The 21,294-nt window shown below is 40.9% G+C and overlaps 1 protein-coding gene across 2 annotated transcripts in view; it reads right to left on the bottom strand.

The window, feature by feature from the left end:
- Positions 1–17,506, bottom strand: part of AP3S2 (adaptor related protein complex 3 subunit sigma 2) — a 41,154-nt gene extending 23,648 nt beyond the window's left edge. The window contains exons 1-4 of one of the 2 annotated variants that reach the window (XM_061394460.1): positions 17,354–17,506; positions 12,792–12,883; positions 11,989–12,100; positions 7,099–7,170 (exon numbers count right to left, since the gene is read on the bottom strand). In XM_061394460.1, coding sequence (XP_061250444.1) covers positions 7,099–7,170; positions 11,989–12,100; positions 12,792–12,883; positions 17,354–17,422 — 345 coding nt within the window. In that variant the 5' untranslated portion in view covers positions 17,423–17,506. The remainder of the gene's footprint in view (positions 1–7,098; positions 7,171–11,988; positions 12,101–12,791; positions 12,884–17,353) is intronic. The other variant, XM_061394459.1, reaches the window with a different exon arrangement.
- Between the last annotated feature and the right edge of the window lie 3,788 nt (positions 17,507–21,294).

Raw genomic sequence — 21,294 nt, forward strand, 5'->3', positions numbered from 1 at the left:
CTGTGAAGAAAGCTGAGCGCTGAAGAATTGATGCTTTTGAACTGTGGTGTTGGAGAAGACTCTTGAGAGTCCCTTGGACTGCAAGGAGATCCAACCAGTCCATTCTGAAGGAGATCAGCCCTGGGATTTCTTTGGAAGGAATGATGCTAAAGCTGAAACTCCAGTACTTTGGCCACCTCATGCAAAGAGTTGACTCATTGGAAAAGACCCTGATGCTGGGAGGGATTGGGGGCAGAAGGAGAGGGGGACAACAGAGGATGAGATGGCTGGATGGCATCACCAACTCAATGGATGTGAGTTTGAGTGAACTCCGGGAGTTGGTGATGGACAGGGAGGCCTGGCATGCTGCAATTCATGCGGTCACAAACAGTTGGACACGAATGAGCGACTGAACTGAACTGAACTAAGCTTTTCTTTCCTTTTTTTTTTTTTAAACCAAGTATAGCAATGTTAGAAATTTAAGAAATCATTATTGCTAATCTCTGAGTTGTCCTGATGGAAAGAGATACTGGCCTCTGAAAAATATTCTGCCACAAAATTCTCTTTCAAGCATCAGGGCCTGGGAATGCAATGGGACAAAAGACAGGCCTCAGCTCCCCTCCACTCTCTTGGGACCATTCAGAAACAGAAACACAGGTAGCCAGATATGCCAACTACCACCCTACATAAGAACTGAAACTCAAACAGAATATCTTGTCCTTTTGGGCCCAAACAGCCCCTCCTTCCTCACTGAAACCACACAAAACGTGTGTCCTTTATTCTTCCTCCAGTTTTTGAGACAGAAATCAGGATATCTCCTTCAAATGTCACTGGTGTAGAGAGCATTAATGAGCTTTCTTATCACAGCATCTGTTTTCAGAAGGGACATTTAAGAAGCACCATGCATTATTACTATCTACAATCCTTTCATCTTAAGGCTCAACAGTTCATTTCAATTTTGAGCCGTCAGCATTTTCCCATTTCAGCAGCCTATACTTAGCAGAGATTTTAAATTCTATACTACAAGGTTTCTTGGGTTCAGACCTGCCCCAAAACATATGTTCCAAATCTCCTGAGACAGCCCATTGCAGACTGAAATCTATAAAAACCAGATGCCCTCCCTTGACACAGCCACTAAATGATGACTCTGATGACCAAAACTGTGAAAGCACAACTGAGTTCCAGCTTTGCTGCTAAGACACCAGTAGAACAGAATAGGAGGCTACTCACATGACTTTCTTTGAACAAAACTCAATTCACCAAGATCAACGCCAATTCCCACTTCAGCCAGGATGTACTTGGTGGGATTTCTGAAAGTGGAAGGGAACCAACTGCCCCAGGCAAGATAAGCTCCAAATGGCACAGTCTAGAGAGCTGGGGACTATGCCAGAGGTTATGAAAACAAACTTGACTCCAACCTGCAGCACTTTAAGTCATGAAGAAATTTGTGAGGCTAGAGGCATGAGAACTCTTTATTGATATACACCTGGAGACACTCCCACAGTGAAAGGGGCCACGCTAGATCCAGTGAGGGAGAAAAGGGCAAACACAAAGAAAAGAACAGTCTAATGAAGAAGGAAAAACATACAAACTTACATAAACTAAGGTACACAAATCAGAAATAGCACTACGTATTGTTCACAGGGATGACAACGGGTCAGAGTAACCAGGACAATCTTTAGGGTGGTAGGACTTGAGCTGAGCTTAAAAGACAAGCTGGATTCAGTTGTTTAAGATGTTGAAAGGCAATTCAGGCAGAGGCTCTGGAGCAGGAATTACAAAGACATAAAGACTGATTCAGTCTGGCTAGAGCAGAAGGTATCTGGCTAGAAGTAATGGTAAGTGAGGACAAGATAGAACAGGGACAAATGGTGGAGAACCTTGCATGCCCGGCCACAGTGTCAAAGCTTGACAATGGGGGACCAAAAAAGGTTTGTGATCAAGGGAGCTTGTTTAAAGTGTTTGGAGAATGAATCTAGGAGACTTCCTGTCGGTCCAGTGGTTATGACTCCATGCTTTCCACTGCAAGAGGCACTAGTTCAATCCCTCATTATGGAACTAAGACCCCACATGGCACAAAAAAATGAATGAATGAATAAATAAAAATAAATAAATGAACTGAAAACATCTAAGAAAAAAAAAAAGAAAGAAAATGAATCTAATTCCAGTGTGTAGGACCAACAATAAGAGAAAACACAGTTAGAAAATCTGACAGACACAACTGAAATCAAGAGCTACCATAACTAAAGGCAGTGCTTGACTCATAACTGAAACTAGGATCATAAAATATACATACACATAAAGGACATTAGTGGAACAAATGTGGAAAATTAAACATAAACTATATATTGGATAACAGTATTTATTAATGTTAAATTTCCTGAGAGTTAATTATGTTGTGGTTAATAATTAATTATGCTGTAATTAAGTATGTTAGAGAATTATACACAACGTATTATATAACATGCCGTCCTTGTCCTTAAGAGATGTCTGCTGAAGTACTTTGGGTTGAAAAGTTATGATGTCAGCAACTCTCAAATGGTTCAGGAAAAAAACGTATACATCTAGAGAGAGATTAATACAAATACAAGTGTGACAAATGTTAATAATCAGTGAATCTAAGAACAAGATATAAGAAGGACCCTATGGAAAGAAGCACAGGATTTAGTGACTGGCTGGCTGTTGGGGGCACGAAAGAAGGAGGAAAGGTTTTGCATGTACCTGACACAGAATACCGGTACTGCCACCAAAAAAGGGAAGCTAAGGGAAGAAACAGTTTTCAGGAGACACATGTTGAACCTGGCTACAGATAAGAAGTGGCAAGAAGAAACAACACACTAGAATGAAATGAGAAAGAAATGTCTTTGAGCAACTGGGACCTAAGAGGGAAGCATGAGAAGGAAATGAGTAAAGCGAGAGAGGACTGACATCGTAATTTACTGGTAGAAGGTGGGAAGAGATAAGAGAAAAACCAGGAGAGCTATGTGACAGAAACTAAGGCAGGAAAAGGATTAAGGCAGTGCTCCATGGAATGATCAACAGCATCAAATGCTGCAGAAACATTACAGAAGGTGATGACTGGCAAATGGATTTAGGAAATAATCAATGAATTCTGGGTAGAAGTGAGAACCAGGCTATAGGCTCCAGAAAAAGAACAGATAAAGTAGAAATGCAAGACTGCGTACTGAAGAAGTTTACCTTCAGTGAAATGATGGAAATGAAATGACAGCTAGAAGGAGCAGCAGAAGCATGGGAGAGCTGTATTCTGTGGGAGACTGGGGCAATCTGGGGAAATTTGCAGTTACAGAAGAAAGAGCAAATAAAGACATCTCAGAGATGAGCTGAACAAGTGAGATTTATGATGCATATTAGGGACAGGAAGAGAACTTAGTTCTAGAAATGGAATGGATTACACTTTCTTTAATACAGGAAGAAAGGGTGAGAGAAGAGGTGAAGAGAGCCACAGTAATAAAAACAGGACACTGACAAAAATAACTTAGAAGCTGAGAAAGAAATCTCAAGATTAGGAAGAAAAACAACTCCTAGGACCGCAGGAATTCAGTCATTTCTGGTCCTTACACAGGCCTCCTGCTCCAGCCACCACTGCATAGAGGAATGGGGCAGCTCCCCGTGACGACTCAATGCACAGTGTAAAACCATCTGAGGGGAATCCTGACTTGAGGTGGACAGACTCTTCAATTAAGAAGGATGGCATTAAAGGTGACATTCTTATTGTCTTTTGATAGATCCTTTACTTATCTGAGTAAAAAGACCATTTTCTTCTATCAACAGAAGCTACGCCTGGATTAGCAGCTGCTCTACACTGAGGGCAAAGGTGAGCCTGAAATCCCACTGAAAGAAAGCCACCTGTTGGAAGATACCTGCTGACATTATACGGCTAGTAGAGTGAGATTTGGGTTCCTTGGATCATCACTTTTCAAAAGCCTTAGGAGATATGGATAGCAATTTCCTGATGTCATAGAGCAACTAAAAATAAAACAGTTTTACAACCTGTAAAAGAAATGTGCAGCCACAGCAAAACACTGTATAGAACTCATGTGAAGATAAGACATACGAGAAAGAACAATATTTTTATGGCCTTTTATTTCCTGCAAAAGTCATGTGCAATAAAATAGATGGGACTGAGATGACTTTACTGCTTTAGCAAGTATCCTCATAAATAATTAAAAAACAATGTTAGAATAATACAGGGAAAAAAAGTGTTTCCCTCAGGAGATGGACAAAGAGCTCTTGATATATTTTAACAACTTTCCATGACTAAAAATTCTTAGTCACTAAAAAGAGAAGACACTTCCTTTAACCTAATAAAGAACATTTACCTCCAAATTTACTATACTTCAAATACTATATATACAGCAAATACTGACAGGAAGAGAACTTCCCTTTGAAATCAGGATCAAAATGAGATGAGTACTATCACCACTTCTATTCAACATTACATTGGAGTTCCTAGTCAGTAGGGTAGAGCAAGAAAAAGACATGAAATGTACAGGATTGAAAAGAAAGGAGCAGAATGTTTACAGATAAAACATCAGAATTAGTAAGAGTCTAACATAATTCTGAATTGAACATCAACATGCAGAAATAAAGTGATTTCTATATGACGACAGCAGCAATAAAGGAAAAAATGAATATTTAAAACATCAGTACCTAAAAAAACAAGTATCTAAGAACAAATTCAATGAAACATATGTAAAATCTCTATGGGAAAAACTGTAAAAGTTCAGAGAAACCTCAAAGACCTAAATAAATAGATATACCATAACATGGATAAAACAATATTATAAAAAGTAAATTCTCCTCAATGTTTTATAGATTCAATGCAATTCCAATCAAAATTCCAGCAGGCATGTGTGTGTGTGCATGAGCACATGTGTAACTTAAAAACTGACCCTAAATTGTAAACTAAAATGCAAAGGACCCAAGCTCAACTTCCCACAGGACCCTCAATTGCCTCCTCCAGGTATATCATCCCATAGGCCCCTGAGTTTTCAGGTGTTAGGCAGCTGGCATTCTGAGACAACTTCTACAGAAAGCTGGCACCCAAACACAGATTGTCTAGTATCCAGGCAGTTTGTGTATCTCACTAGTAAGTTTGCTCCCTTAGCTGCGTGATAAAAAGAGAGGGCCTTGGGAGAAGGAGGAGGGTATGGGGGGGAGGTGGGCGATACCAGCAGAGACAGGCCCTCCCCATGGGGACAACGGGAGGATAAGACCAGTGCCTCCTCTTCTATTGCTTGGGAATTTCCTTTCCCTGAGAAAATCTACCCCTTAAATTGTGATCTGAGATGTGGATCCGGCTTGGTAAGCAACAGGTGATGACTGAAAAGGAATCCACTTTGAAACCAGGTGGTAACCCCAAGGTAACACCTTGTATTTCACAATTTTTTTTTAATTGCTTTAAAATAATAGTAACAATAAGGCCTATGGATGGCTTTCCTCGATTCCTTCCATATTCTCAAGTCTCTTTAATCTTAACCTTTTTCCCCACTGGTACAGAAGGAAAATGGAGTTGAGCTATGCCTCTCCTTGACAGAAATTACCAGAGAGCAGCATCTTTAGCAACCAACAGTGAAAGTCACTCAGTCGTGTCTGACTCTGTAACCCCATGGACTGTAGCCCGCCAGGCTCCTCTGTCCATGGAATTCTCCAGGCAAGAATACTGGAGTGGGTAGCCGTTCCCTTCTCCAGGCGATCTTCCCAACCGAGGAATAGAACTATGGTCATCTGCATTGCAGGTGGATTCTTTACCAGCTGAGCTACCAGGGAAGCCCGGTCTACAACAACTCTTATTAGCTGCAAAGAGGAGGGGTAAGAGGTCTCTGAAGTTTCTAAGATCCTTTCATATGAAAAGAGAGACTGACCACCTCAAAAGCATTGGTGAGCCCCGGAAGCCTTGTGAGGCTATCAGGGAGCCCCAAGTTAAGTACCTATTAATACCAAAGGAATGAGGTTCTGTGATTCTCCTGTACCAGGCTGCTCAGGGAGCCACACAGCCAAGCCAGATGCTGAGAGAGAAAACGTTACTCCATTCCAACACCCATTGCACTGGCCCAGAATGTGCCCCAGAAAAACTCTGGGAAAGTTAACCGAGACTGAAGATTCTACTGAGATGTCAAAGTCCTCACGATGGCAATGATGGATCTAAAAATAACCTGCCTTGTCATGATGAAAACAGACTAATAAAGGATCATGGCTCAGCAATGAGGAATAGTCTCCTAAACATCTTTATCTCCCTCCAAGGGCCATGGATCATAGAGATGATAATCGGTGGGAGAAAGACCAGAGCCAAGCAAACCTAAGATATACCCACCTCCACCAGTGAACAGCACTGGGTACAGCGTGTGCTGAGCTGGATAAAAGAAGCCCCTATCTATCCCCTTGCTGGCTATCTCCCACATATAATTTTTCACACAAGGATGTTAGCCATGTCACTGTTAGATGCTAACAACTCGTAACTACGGACATGTACTTTGGCCCACTTCAATTCTGCCTGGCAGGCTATAGAATATCAATCACCTGACCTCAAAACATGTTACTGATGTCTCAGTCACTACATTACTCTTTAGGAAAAATGTAAATTTCACTAAGTCAAAAACCCTTGTGTCAGGGCTTCCCTGGTGTTCTGGTGGTTAAGACTCTGTGCTTCCAGTATAGGGAGCATGGGTTTGACCCCTGGTCAGGGAACTAAGATGCCCTGCGGAGCAGCAAAAAAAAACCCAAAATAACTCCACGCAGTGTTTATTTCAAAGCTTCACTGTGACTGGACTATACCTAGGAAACTCATTTCAAAATCAACATAAACCTACTTATCTCACCATTGGCCTGGTAGCCATCACTGTCCTAAACCAACAAGTCTGTCTGTGAAAAATGAACCATAATATAGGCCCAGTAATAATCCTGTGTGTGTTAAAACTGGTAACAAATCTTAGCAAAGTACTCCCAAAACTATAAACTTAAGTTACTAAATAAAACAAGTTCTAAGACTATCTCCAAAGTAAAAAAAAAAAAAAAGAAGAAGTACATGAAAGTGTACAGGTGGCTAGAGATGGTCAAAGTTCTTAGCTTCCCAGTAACCCTGGCTTGGGAGAGTAGTACCTTATCCATATGGAAGATCAAATCCAATTCACAAACATTCTCGAAACACTTGTCCAGAGTCTCCACGAAAACCTAGGAAACAAGGAGAAATAGATACACAATTCCTATCTTCATAAAATGTCACATGAGAAAGTAAAGGGGGCAGTCAAGATACTATTTGCCTTATGATAGATCTCAAAAACCCTCAAAAAACCCCAATGCACTCCAAACCTTCCAGCTGATCTCCCTACTTATCCCAATCTGAAGGGGGCAACTGAGGATAGGACCACCTTGTTGTCAGTATAGCAACACAACCAGCAGACACATATGGCTTTCTTTCCCCTTTTATAAGATGCTAATTTATCAATATACAAAAGAATAACAAAATAACTATTTAACTATGTCCTTTCCCCAAGCCACCACTTACACATGCAAAAGAATTTTTCATTATGATGGTGTTAACAGATCTATCCGGCTAATTTCAATGAACGTTAACTTCAAAATACTTTTCCATGAATCAACTTAATTAACATGCTTAACAATTTTAATTTACCTTTAAATATAAGACTTAAACAGAAAAGTGTACAAATGATAATGAGTTCAGAATGAACACACCATATAAATGCCATCCTGATACTGAAATGCAGTATTAGAGCTCCCTAGAAGCCCCCTCTCCAAAGGTAACCACCATCCTAACTCCTGCCATCAATTTAGTTTTGCCAGCCCCTGAATCTACATAAAAGGTGGCAAATTATCCTTTCCTTACATTGCTACTTACACTCAAGTTTTTCCAAACTAGCAAAGTATCATTTAGGGAATACATATCACATGATAAAACAATACAGAGAAGCAAAGCAATGATCAACTTAAAAGTATGAAAAACTGAATGAGAAGGATAGAACTGAGGAGGGACATATAGGAGATTTAAGGCCCTAGCAACGTACTATTTCTTAATCTGGGTGACAATTTCTTCTTTAAATTGGTATTCTTCAAACTATATAGGCATGTTTTCCGTATTTGTTATGTATACATGTTTCACAATAAAAATTACTTAAAAACAACAGTAATCTTATTGGGATTCTGATTGGGTTTTTAGTAATTTATAAGCTGGAAGCACAGTTGATCCTTGGACAACACAGGTTTGAACAGTGCGGGTCCACTTAATTTTTTAATCATTCATTAAAATGTTTGCTCAAATTAGAGTGAACAGTAAGAAACACCCTTTTGATAAATGCCTGTAGATTTCTCCCCTGAGAACACTCTGGCTCTTGGTTTTAAAACTAAAATTGGCTGTTTCTGGGTGACGGGGAGAGGAGAAGAAAGATGTTTGCACTATATTCTTGGTATACCTTTTGAATTTTGAGCCACATAAGTGTATTATTTCTTCAACAATAAACACTGAATACCCAAGTAAAAATACTTCCTATTCCAATTTAAGAGTACTTCAGAAAAATAATTTGGGTAATTATTTCTCTGAGCATCTACTGGATGAAATTACATTAGTTTCTACTATCTTTCTTATTGCTGTAACAGAGATGTGGCTCAGATGGTAAAGAGTTCACCTGCAATGCAGGAGACCTGGGTTTGATTCCTGGGGTAGGAAGAACCCCTGGAGGAGGAAATGGCAACCTACTCCGGTATTCCTGCCTGGAGAATCCCCATGGACAGAGGAGCCTGGCGGGGTACATTCCATGGGGTTGCAAAGAGTTGGACATGACTGAGCGACTAAGCACATACACAAGAATATTTCATTGTTAAACTGACTTGTACCCTTGGAATAAAGACTATTAGGACATATTGAATAATTCTTTTAGTATGCAGTATTCCAGAGAGGAAAAAACTTAAAAAAGAACATCTTACTTATAAATCAAAACAAATGCTTATACACACAGAGCCAAAACATGAAACAAAAATTCTTACACCAACAAAACATGAATGATTTAAGATCATACTGCTTGTTAATGGGAGAATCTAAAACAAGAGACAGGTCTCATGACTCGTGCTTCAACAAATAACTGGCTAAGATTTTATTGAACAATTCTGTCCAATAGTAATATGTCATATCTGACTAATATTTTCTTTTTGAGAGGCTTTTGGATCATAACCAATCTACTCCATAAAATACACTTAAACAGGACGATTTTTTTAGTCTGAGTTTAAAAAATAACTTACATAATAGAGGTTTTCTTGTACTTTAACATTTTTAAAAAATCTACTGAGTCTATTAGAGAGTCAGTTTTTCATTTAACCTTTCTTATTTCATCAGGATATTGGATTCAAGGTCTTTCTGTGGATTCAAGGTCTTTCTGTGGACCTACTTTGGGTATTTATTTTTTGGAGTCAGTTATTTCAAATACATTGGCATTATAACTATGTATTTCAACCTCTAAAAACATTTTGATGGTTTCTTTTTCTGACTTTTATTCTTTTTATCAGGTTAATTATTGATTTTATTGTCTTTTAAAAGATCAAACCTCTTACTTACTATTTTTCTCACTTTTTATTTATCTATCTTCCCAAATCCAATGCACCCTAAGTATTTAATAAATGTCCGTAATATCATAAAGTTACATTTTCTCTTTGTCTTGTTAACATAGATATCTGAAGTGCATCTCCTCCAAAAACTGCATCTCAATTTAAAAAATATATTATCGCTATATTTCATTTATTTTCTAATACATGTGTTACATGCATACTCCTTGGCATTCTATAGTGTAAAATATTTAATACATTGTCACAATTGAATTCTATGACATAGTATTTTGGATTTTTTTAGTTGAAATATAGTTGACATACAACATGATGTTAGCTTCAGATATACTACATAGTGATTTTACATTTGCATATATTATGATACAATCAACACAATAAGACTAGTAAACATCTGTTTGCAAACCCAGTTACTGCAATATTACGGATCACATCCCTTAAGTTGTATACTATGTCCCGGCTCATCTGTTTGACACCCAGAGGTCTGTATTCTCAGTCCTCGTTGCCTGTGCTGCCTTCCACCTCCATCCCCCGTCCCTGACAAACATCCATTTGTTCTCTGCAAGTCTGTTTCCATCCTAACAACCTAAGATTTCTATACCAGATGGGGGATCCATGACTCACACCTAGGTTTTCTGATTCTAGATCTTGAGCTCTTTCTGTTATCCCACATTGACTCTCAATATCCAATCTGACTCAGGTGTTAAGAAAGCATTTAAAATTACCACAGAGATGAGTCTTTTTTGGCTGTTTCCAGTATTTATTTATACTTTTACATATGATAAGTGAATATGATACATGAAATTTTTAAACTACTACTAAATCATTTTCTGAATGTGAATGGGTAAAATATATAAATAAAATGAAAAGTTACTATATCCAAGAATATAACTTTTTGGAAGAGTATAGTATATGTAAAATAAAAATACACATTCAAAATTTCCATTTCTTTATCCTAAAGTTTATTAAATTTAGCTTCTTTAATTTTATCTTAATAAAATATAGTTGTAAACAAGTAAAGTTTGTATTTTATAGCTAGAGTTTTCTATAATTGGTGTTATTAGGTTTTACACATGCTCTTTTTGAGTGCTTTCAACTTAAGTGACTTGTTAAAGTCACACAAAGTCTATCTAGAATATCATGTAACAAATAATGGGTACATGATATTGTACCCATTATTGTCCTAATTAATGGTTCCCAGTATAGGGTCCCCCATACCTCAATTTCCATGAAAGTAATGAAAACAAATCTGTAAGCCATTTCTAATTTTCAAGAAGCCTTAAAAAATCATGTTTACCTATGTCAAGACTGTACTTATTAGATAAAACATCAAGTTCCTTTGTTTCAGGCTAGAATTACAAGTGAAAATATAAAGTATGTATTTTAAAATATCATTTAGTTTGATACTTAAAAAAATATTTCAAAACATGACATGATAGTATAATTTATAATGACAAATATTTGGTATTCATCCTTGTTGCTGGCTCCTAAAAACCTTGGAATTTCCAAAGTGATAGGGTTGTCTTATTCTGCTAATAAGGTTAACTTCTGGAAAGCACCAAAGAATGGGGGCTGGTTGCCATGGGAACCTACTGTATGACTGGGAACTTTGAGTCCCACTTACTGATCTCTGGGAGGGAAGAGGGGATGCAGCCTCAGGCAATGACTCAATCAATCCTGCCTATGTAAAGAGGCCTCCATAAAACCCAAAAGGGATAGGTTTCAGAGAGTTTCTATGTTAGTAACAGTGGAGATCTGAGGAGAGTGGCACCCCTGGAGAGGGCACAGAAGCTCCACGCCCTTTTCCCCTGCCTTGTGCTATGCATCTCTTCCATCTGACTGTTCCTAAGTTATATCCTTTCACATTAAGCTAGCAGAGTAAAATGTTTCTCTATAAAGTTCTGTGAGCCACTCTAGCAAATCAACTGAACCTGAGGAGGAAATCATGCGAGGAGGCAATCTTGGGCGTAGTCAATCTACAGGCTGTCAGTCAAATGCACAGGCGACAGACAACTCGGACCTGACATCGGTGTCCATCTTTGGGTAGATAAGTGTCAGAGCTGAGTAAATTTGTGGGACCCCTGGTGAGTGTCCATGGAGAACTGAGTTACTTGCTTCAGGTGTGGGGTGGGGGGAGTATACATATAGGAATTGGTGTCAGACTCATAAGAAAGCCAAGGGCAGTGAGAGCTGGAGAAGCAGAGAACCTAAAAGCGCTAAGAATGGTCGAGGGTTGCTAAGGCGCTTTCTCAGAGCACCACCTGGTGGACATGCAGCAATGTTTACCAGTATCAATAAAGAGACTGACTAAATTAGGATCTACATACAGATCAAAAATTTTTAGCTACTACAGATTTTTAGCTACTAAAAATCCAGACCAAACTTTCTGAAGTGGCTACCATCATTACCTGCTACACATACCTGGATGAGGTCCAAGATCCCAAGTTCACTCTCTGAGGAATCCACACAAAATACAAAGTAGAGGGTAGCATAATGCCGATAAATCAGTTTGTAGTCAGAGCCACCAATCAAACTGCGGAGGATGGGAAACATTTAAAAGCTTGTATTGGAATTGAACATATCAAAGAGAAGCTCTGTGCCAAGGAATGAAAATGGGCCCAAAACAAAGGAGGAGGGTAGGCCAAACAATAAGCCATTTCTACCAGGTGAAGGGCAACCAAATTTGGCAGAGGTGCCTAAAGCCATTTTACTTCATTTTTTCTTCTACCCATCCTTCCAGGACAGAGAAGGTGATGGCACCCCACTCCAGTACTCTTGCCTGGAAAATCCCATGGACGGAGGAGCCTGGTAGGCTGCAGTCCATGGGGTCGCTAAGAGTCGGACACGACTGAGCGACTTCACTTTCGCTTTTCACTTTCATGCATTGGAGAAGGAAATGGCAACCCACTCCAGTATTCTTGCCTGGAGAATCCCAGGGATGGGGGAGCCTGGTGGGCCACCATCTATGGGGTCGCACAGAGTTGGACATGACTGAAGTGACTTAGCAGCAGCATTCTCCCAGGAACCAAACATTTAAATATCTGAAGCACAATCATTTAATAGCTTCCCAAACAGAGCTGAGTCTCTCCCTGAGCAGACTATGCTCAGCTCAGATCAACTGCATCAGATACTTGCCCGACACTTAAGCACTGCGTGAAGAAGCAATAATGGCATGATGAAGGCCACCCGAAAGTGGATATATGCGGAGAAAACTGATGATTTACCTTCCACCCTCCAAGAAGTTACAGATGTTGTCATCCCGCTTGAGAACTAGATGAAAGGTCTCTCGAACAATCTGCTGCTGAATTTCTTCTGGCTATGGAATAAAAGAAATAAAGTGAGTCAGTGGGAAAGCCTGAAAAACTATACCCCTTCCAAACAGGAATGATCTGAACATTTGGTACCAGTTTCCTGAAAAGACAGAAATGATGAGTGGAGGTAAAAATAAAAGGAGAATCTATAGCAAATGGAAAAGGCTCTGTTACAGGAAATAAAATAAGGTATATTAACCTAGATATCTAGTCCCTAACCATTACTGTCCTGCTAGGTGAGCTGATATTTCTCATACAGCGTCAAAGAATTCTCATACAAGGTTAAAAAATACCTAGAAGGCACAGTCCTGAAATATTTTATATTACCCTAGAAAACATCTATGCCAGGACAAATAACAAATGTCAATAGATCTACCACTGTAAGGAAGTCAAGATGTAGTCATGTACATGTTTTAAAAACCTGCATGAGAGTCCCTTGGACCGCAAGGAGATCAAATCAGTCAATCCTAAAGGAAATCAGTCCTGAATATTCATTGGAAGGACTGATGCTGAAGCTGAAACTCCAATACTTTGGCCACCTGATGCGAAGAACTGACTCACTGGAAAAGACCCTGATGCTGGGAAAGACTGAAGGCAGGAGAAAGGGACGAGAGAGGATGAGATGGTTGGATGGCATCACCGACTTGATGGACATGAATTTGAGCAAGCTCTGGGAGCTGGTGATGGACAGGGAAGGCTGGCGTGCTGCAGTCCATGGGGTTGCAAAGAGTTGGAAACTGAGCAACTGAACTGAACTGAATACCGGTAATACAGACATTATACATAAGATGCTGTGTGACCAACAAAGTACTACTGAGAAAGCAGAAAATATTCTATTGAGAGATTTGAATCTTGAACAATTGCAGATCTATAAATACCTTTTTTCACTTACTATTCACTTACTACACACCAGAAAGCTCAAATGTGATGGGATCTCTTGATGACCCACATTTGATTTCTATTTATATATATGAGGTTCATATTAAGTATGTTTAAAAAAAAAAGGATATGGAGAGGGAGAAATCAGTTATTAAAACAAAAACAGGGACTTCCCTGGCAGTCTTGTGGTTAAGACTCTGCACTTCCACTGCTAGGGGTGTGGATTCAAATCCCTTGTTAGGGAACTAAGATCCCATGTGTCTCTTGGTCAAAAAAAAAAAGAGACAAAAGTAATTAAAAGCTATAAACCAGTGCTCTCAAATCTCAATGTATAATGGGATTTTCCCAGTGGTCCAATGGTTAGGACTCTGCGCTTTCACTGCCAAGGACACAGGTTCAGTCTCTGGCAGGGAAACTAAGATATCTCAAGCGAGGTGTCTCAGCCAAAAAAAAGCAACAACCACCCAGTGAGTTTGAATAATGATTCACCTGGAAATACTGTTAAAATGCAGGCTAATTTTGTAGGTCTGGGGTAGGTCCTGAGACTGAAGTTCTAACAAGTTTCCAGGTAATAAGAACGCTGCTGATCTGAGAACCATTTTGAGTAGCAAAGCTTAAGAAAACTGTCAGACTGGACTCACCCTCAGAGTTAGAAAATAAACTCAAGTAACATTAACCCCTTTCCCTCCACAGCACTGAATTTAGGCTAGAAGTGGTTATTTAAAAGAAACAGAAGAAAAAAGAGGAAAAACATCATTGTGGAGCAATTATGTTTCAAAACTTTGACTTACACAGGTACACAGTGGCTCTCCACATTTAATGAATGGATGAATAATAAAACTTGCTAATAACTGGACACTGTAAGTTTAAGTAAATCAATCACTATTTTCTGGTTCCCATTTTAAAGAACTCATAAAGTTCAAAGATGCCAGGATGCTGTAAAGGCTTAACTCTGGGTACCCAGAAATACAAAACATGCTAAGCACTAGCATTTTTAAACTGAAAGAAAACTTGAAAACTAAAGCCTTTTATCTGACTCTACCGGGAAGTGATGGTAGTCAGTGGGTAAGCAGTGTGAAATGCTGAGGCTACCTAATTTCTAATTCAACAAAACAGCAAATTACCAACTGCTTACATCTCTCAGTGATTTTCATAATCCCTCATATCTTTTAGTACTTTGCAGTTTCCAAGGTTATTTTCACTAAGGAGCTAATTTAGTTCTTAAAAATCCTCCTCTCTTCAAAGATATACAAATGTCAGTAAGGGCAGGAAAAAAATCAGTCATTAGAAAAAAACCAAAACCACAAGGAGAATCCACTTAATACTTACTAAAATGTCTTTAATCAAAAAGATAATAGAAAATGTTGACAGAGAGGTAGAAAAATTAGAATTTAAAAAATATTTATTTTTGGCTGCTTTGAGTCTTAGTTGCAGCACACAAAAGAAAAGGAAAGTGAAGTTGCTCAGTCGTGTCCGACTCTTTGCGACCGCATGGTCTGTAGCCTACCAGGCTCCTCTGTCCATGGGATTTTCCAGGCAAGAGTACGGGAGTGGATTGCCATTTCCTTCTCCAGCGGATCTTCCCAACCCAGGTCTCCCGCACTGTAGACAGACGCTTTACCGTCTGAGCCACCAGGGAAGCCCACAGGCTCAGTAGCTGCGGCATGGGCTTAGTTGCCCCAGGGCACATGGGATCTTAGATCCCCAATCAAGGAGTCCCCTCCATTGGAAGGTGGATTCTCAACCTCTGGACCATCAGAGAAGTCCCAAGCTGTATTGCTTATATATTGTTGATAGGAATGTAAAATGGCATAGCCACTTTAGAAAGCAGTTTGGCAGTTCATCCGAATGACAACTACAAAGTCACTACGTGACTCAGCAATTCTACTCCGAGATACATACCCAAGAGAAATGTAAATACACACTCACACAAAAAGCTTGTACATGAATGTTTGTAGCAGCATTATTCACAGGAGCCAGAGGTAGAAATAGCATCTAATGAATGGATAATCAAAATGTGATAGATCCACTCAATGGGATATGTGCCAAGTCACTTTACTAGCGTCTCATTACAACCCTGTGGACAGTAGCCCACCAGGCTCCTCTGTCCATGGGATTCTCCAGGCAAGAATACTGGAGTGGGTTGCCATTTCCTCCTCCAGGGGATCTTCCCCACTCAGCCATTGAACCTAGGTCTTTTATGTCCCCTGCATCGGCACGCAGGTTCTTTATCACTAGCAACACCTGGGAAACCTATCTATGGAATGTAACTTGGCAATATAAAGGAATAAAGAACTGGTAACACTACAACATGGATGAACCTTGAAAACATTATACTAAAAGAAAGAAGTCAGTAATAAAAGACCACATATTGTATGATCCCATTTTACGTAAAAGTCCAGAACAGGCAAATTTAGAGAGAGAGAAAATAGATATTGGTTGCCTAAGACTAGGGGAATTGAGGAAATACAGAGTAATTGCTAATGGGTAGGGATTCCTTTTGGGGATAATGAAAATATTCTAAAATTGTGGTGATGGTTGCATAACTTTTAAAGTAGTAAAAACCATTCCACTGTATATTTTTAAAAGGTGAACTGTAGGTATGTAACATATCACAATAACACTTTTAAAAACCTGAGAAAAACTGACACACAAATGCAAACGGAATAGTTACTGAATGTTAATATAAATCGGTATGATTTAATAAAATGTAACCAAGCTATACAAGTCTATTTAAAAGGTACCCCCCGAAAATTTCTCTCATTTCTATTCATTCTATTTAACAAGAGGAAATAAAGTCTGAAAGAGGTTTGTTAACTTGACACAAGGGTTTAAAAAAGAAGGTGTTGCTGAGGCCTGAATTTAAGTTTTCTGACACTTTCCCCTTTATGGTTTTCTCAGTCCACCAATTATATACGTAACATTTTGAAACCTAGCCACGAAGAAATAAAACGTCGGGGTGCAGGAGGCAAATGATGATGCTTATTTTTTCAGAGGAACGTCTTTGGAAAATTCGTGAGTGATAACTCGCATTCTCACTCACTGAGCCCCCACGCGGCAGCATTTATAATTTCTCAATATTTCCCACTTTGAAACTTTCTTCAATTCTACAGAATGAAGGCTGTCTAGTCCCTGGGCACTCCTAGCCTACACTGAAGTAAAATAATTCCAAGAAAGCATTTTTCAAATCCTCTGGCTAAAGCAAAACCATTAAAAGGCTGCATATTTCTTCCTCCTCAGGAAACTCCGTTTAGCGACCAGCAAGATTAATAAGACTTCGTTCAAGCCGTCAAGGAGGCACATCCCCACCATCATTTAAAGTGCCCCGAGACTCTAGGAGAAGTGTCACAGAATAGCACAGAAATGTCGGGGTCCAGGAAGAGGGAGGGAAGAGCCGGTGAAGCGGGGCGTGGGACCCAAGGCCTGAGACTGGAAGAGTCCTTCCGGGACTTGCCGTCCGCGGAAGGCTGAGTCTGGGGTCACTCATGTTGCTGGACCCCGAGGTCAGCGGCCGCTGCCCGCGAGCGCCGTACGGCCCCAAAAAAGGGAAGGCGGCGCAGGCGCCCTGAAAGGATGTGACGAAGCTGCGCACTCACGAAACGCTGGTAGAAGCGGACCAGCCGCGGCTTCCCGTGGTTATTGAAAACCAGAATCGCCTGAATCATCTTTGCCCGCCACGCTCCTTTCACCACCGGCTGCTTCCAGAGGAGCCTCTCCTTCCGCCACAACAAGGACTCTTCCGGCTGGTGCGCTGCTGAGAGTGGTCCCCGGAAACATGTCCCGGCGCCCAGGGACCTGACCACGAAGAGTCCGGCTTCCCGGCAAGCCTTGGAGGAAGGCTCTTTAGGATGGGAGGCTGGCTGGCGGGGAAAGGCTCCTGCGAACACCGAATTTGGGGAGGGCCGTCACCTTGGCCGGCGTCGGTTGCCCACTTAGGGTCTGGCCAGGGCGCGAACGCGGCTCTCTGCCCTTTGTCTAGAACGACTGCTTGCCGCAGAATCCCGGCCCTGCGCAAAGCCGAGCCAGTCGGAAAAGGATGGGATGGAGAAGCAGAAACCGCAAAAGCAGCCGCGCTCTTTTGAAGCGCGGTTGAAGACGCGCGGGCGCCTCTTTTTATCTGGGTCTGCGTCAACACACACGGTCATGCTTTTCGCTTGACACTGCAGAGCGTTCCGAACATTAGGGAACATCTTTACTTTTTGGTATTACAAGCAGTGCTGTAGTGAATTACATATGTGCCTCCTCGTGCAAAAGTCCTCCTCGTGCAAAAGGGCTGTCTCTCCATGGTAGATAGCGAATGGTGGAATTAAGGGATCTTTAATGCAATTCCTTTTAAAAGGTACCTGCGACCCCACATTGGTAGGGTTTGTATTTTCTTTTAATACCTTAGTGGGGGTGAGTGGAGCACGTCCTTATATTGCAGATAGAGCTGCAAATGGGAATTACCTGCCCAAAGGACTGTTGACAATACGTATAAAAAAGCCTTTAAAATATATTGAACATTAGACCCAGCATTTGCAGTTTAGAACTTATAATAAAACGACTGTGGATGTGTGAAAAGATTTACCCTCAGGAACGTGCATCTCAGTAGTCTTATTTCGGGGGAAATGGGAAGCAACAACTCATTATTCCAAAATGAGAAATTGGTTAAATGCATTGATCCACGTGCATACGAGAAATATTAAAGTTATAAAAAATCATGTTGTGAAAGGTTTATGTCTAGGGAAATGTTCATGGCATAGCTGTGAGTGGAAAGATTACACGAAGTATGTACAGGGACACTGTACTTTGTAAAAGACTAGAAGTATATACACAAAAGGGCTTGCGTGGTGGCTCAGTGGTTAAGAATCCACCTGCCAAGCAGGAGAGGCAGGTTTGATCCCTGGGTGGGGAAGATGCCCTGGGGGAAAAGATGGCAATCCACTCCAGTATTCTTGCCTGGGAAATTCCATGGACAGAGGAGCCTGGCGGGCTACAGTCCATGAGGTCAAAAAGAATCAGACATGACTTAGCAACAGCATAGCTACTAATATATAAAATTTTTATGTCTGTAAATCAATTTTTTAATGGAAAAGTTTTTTAAATATGGAAAATGGTTATATTTAAAATATAACTGACCAACCCAAAAGACCTTCGCCCTCAGTAATAAATAGGCAAAGGTACTGAATAACAAACAAGGATATACATCTAGGAAACAAAGATGAAAAAAATATTTAAGCTCACTATTAATGGGGGAAAAGGCTAATTAAAATTAAAGTATTAACTTTAAAGTTAAAATATTATTTTCACCTTATCAATATCCATTTTTAAAATATTATCACATCCAAATCTGGCAAGAGTAGCATGAAAATAAGTCCTTTTCTGCCTTGCCGGTGAGATAATTTAGTAAAGCAATCTGGCAATATGACAAGATCTTTACAAAGAATCCCTAGATTTCCAGTAATCTGTCTCCTGGGAATCCATCCCTAAGGAAATTACCCCCAAAATATAGTCAAGGGGGAGGGGCAGGCAGGTGAGAGAACTATGTAACTTAAAATTGTTTTTGACATAGCTCCAAATAGGGATCAATTAATTACCCAAATTTTGGAAAATGACAGAACTATTAAGGCTGCTGCTGCTGCTTAGTTGCTTCAGTCCTGTCCAGGCTCCTCTGTCCGTAAGATTCTCCAGGCAAGAATACTGGAGTGGGTAGCCATGACCTCCTCCAGGGCATCTTCATTAAGGTTAATCAATCTTAAAAACAATGTATGAAGACTATGTGGCAATATAGACAATGGTTATATAACATCAGTTGAAAAAGGATTATCAAATTTTATGTGTTGGTATAATATTGCAGTAACCATGTACAGAAATTGTATATCCAAGGTCAGGCCACTCCCCTATCTCCATGGCTTTGTAGGTCCTATTCTCTTGCTGGAAAGTCCCTTTCCACCTGCCTGCCTGAATATTTTTCCATCTCCTCTGCCGCTGCTATAGACCAGATCACTCTAGGCTCTCACCCCCACCACAGCAGCAGTCTCCTATTGGGCTCATTGCCTTCAGTTTCTCTGCAGTCAAGCAATCTTTGAAATATACAAATAAGATCATATTACTCTCCCTGGGATCACTGGCTTCCAAGATATTAAGGATAATGTCCCAAAACATCAACACTTAACATGCTGAAGATGCCATGCCTGACCTCCAGCCTCACCTCCAACGCAGTTCCACTCCCATCACTCTCTGAGCTCCAGCCATGATAGCCTTTTCCTCCAGGAGCCCCTCCCCAACCTGCTGAGATCCCGGAACCTAGCTGTTGCCCCCGGCTTCCCGATTGACACACTGTGCCTGCTTATTTAGGATGGTGGCCTGCCCACAGGAGCTTACCCTACCCTTTGGGCAGCAGGGTGCCCTCCCTGGGTGCCTCTCCCCAAGTCAGTGTACCCAGTCCTCCTCCTGTTTAAGCCCTCCCTGGCCACCACGTGCTTGAGGTCCCAGCATGCTCAATGGTGAGCCAGCCCCATTCAGGCACAGGACACTAGGGAAGCAGCTTCTAGAGTAGCCGCAATGAGAGAAAAAGATGTGAACCGAGACAAGGGCGGCAAGAACAGAAGAGACTCATGAGCGCTCCAGCCACCTGTAACTTCGGTCAGTCTAAATGAAGTATTAATCCCAAGCCTCACAGCCATACTGTTGAGCCCAGGCTCAAATATACGGGAAGGCAAATGACAGTTTGAACCATGATAATACATGCTGGGATCTCAACCATGAAAACCATCTGAAAAAAAAAATGGAGATAATAATCACCTGTGCCTCTTGGGATGGTTGTAACAAGTAAAACACTGCAAATGCTTGGCACAAGTACTAGAACCAAGAGGCCCTCCGCAGTCAGTGACTATAATTATCATCACGGAAAGCATCTAGTGTTGTGTTTGGCCCATTAGGGGACTTCGTTAGTTTACCACCACCCCCCTTTCCCTGAGGCAAGCAGGATCTACATTCTAAGTCCCTACCCATTCTTAGGATATGTAGATTTCAACACCTGTTCTCTTCATTGATGTGGATATGGGCACATTACCCTGCAAGATAATGTTCATGATCAAAAGCATAGGGCTTTTGGGACTTCCCCTGATGGTCCAGTGGTTAAAACTCTGAGTTCCCAATGCAGAGGACGTGGGTTCGATCCCTGGTGGGGGCACTAAGATCCCACATGCTGCGTGGTGTGGCCAAAAAAAAAAAAAAAGATATGGCTGTCTTCTTATAGGGAGGTTGCTCAGTTTATCAGAGAAGACAATGGCACCCCACTCCAGTACTCTTGCCTGGAAAATCTCATGGATGGAGAAGCCTGGTGGGCTGCAGTCCATGGGGTCACTAAGAGTCGGACACGACTGAGCGACTTCACTTTCAAGCATTGGAGAAGGACATGGAAACCCACTCTAGTGTTCTTGCCTGGAGAATCCCAAGGACTGGGGAGCCTGGTGGGCTGCCATCTATGGGGTCGCATAAAGTCGGACATGACTGAAATGACTTAGCAGCAGCAGCTCAGTTTATACCTAATAAT

The sequence above is a fragment of the Bos javanicus genome, chromosome 21 (genome assembly GCF_032452875.1).
Source record: "Bos javanicus breed banteng chromosome 21, ARS-OSU_banteng_1.0, whole genome shotgun sequence".
NCBI lineage: Eukaryota > Metazoa > Chordata > Mammalia > Artiodactyla > Bovidae > Bos > Bos javanicus.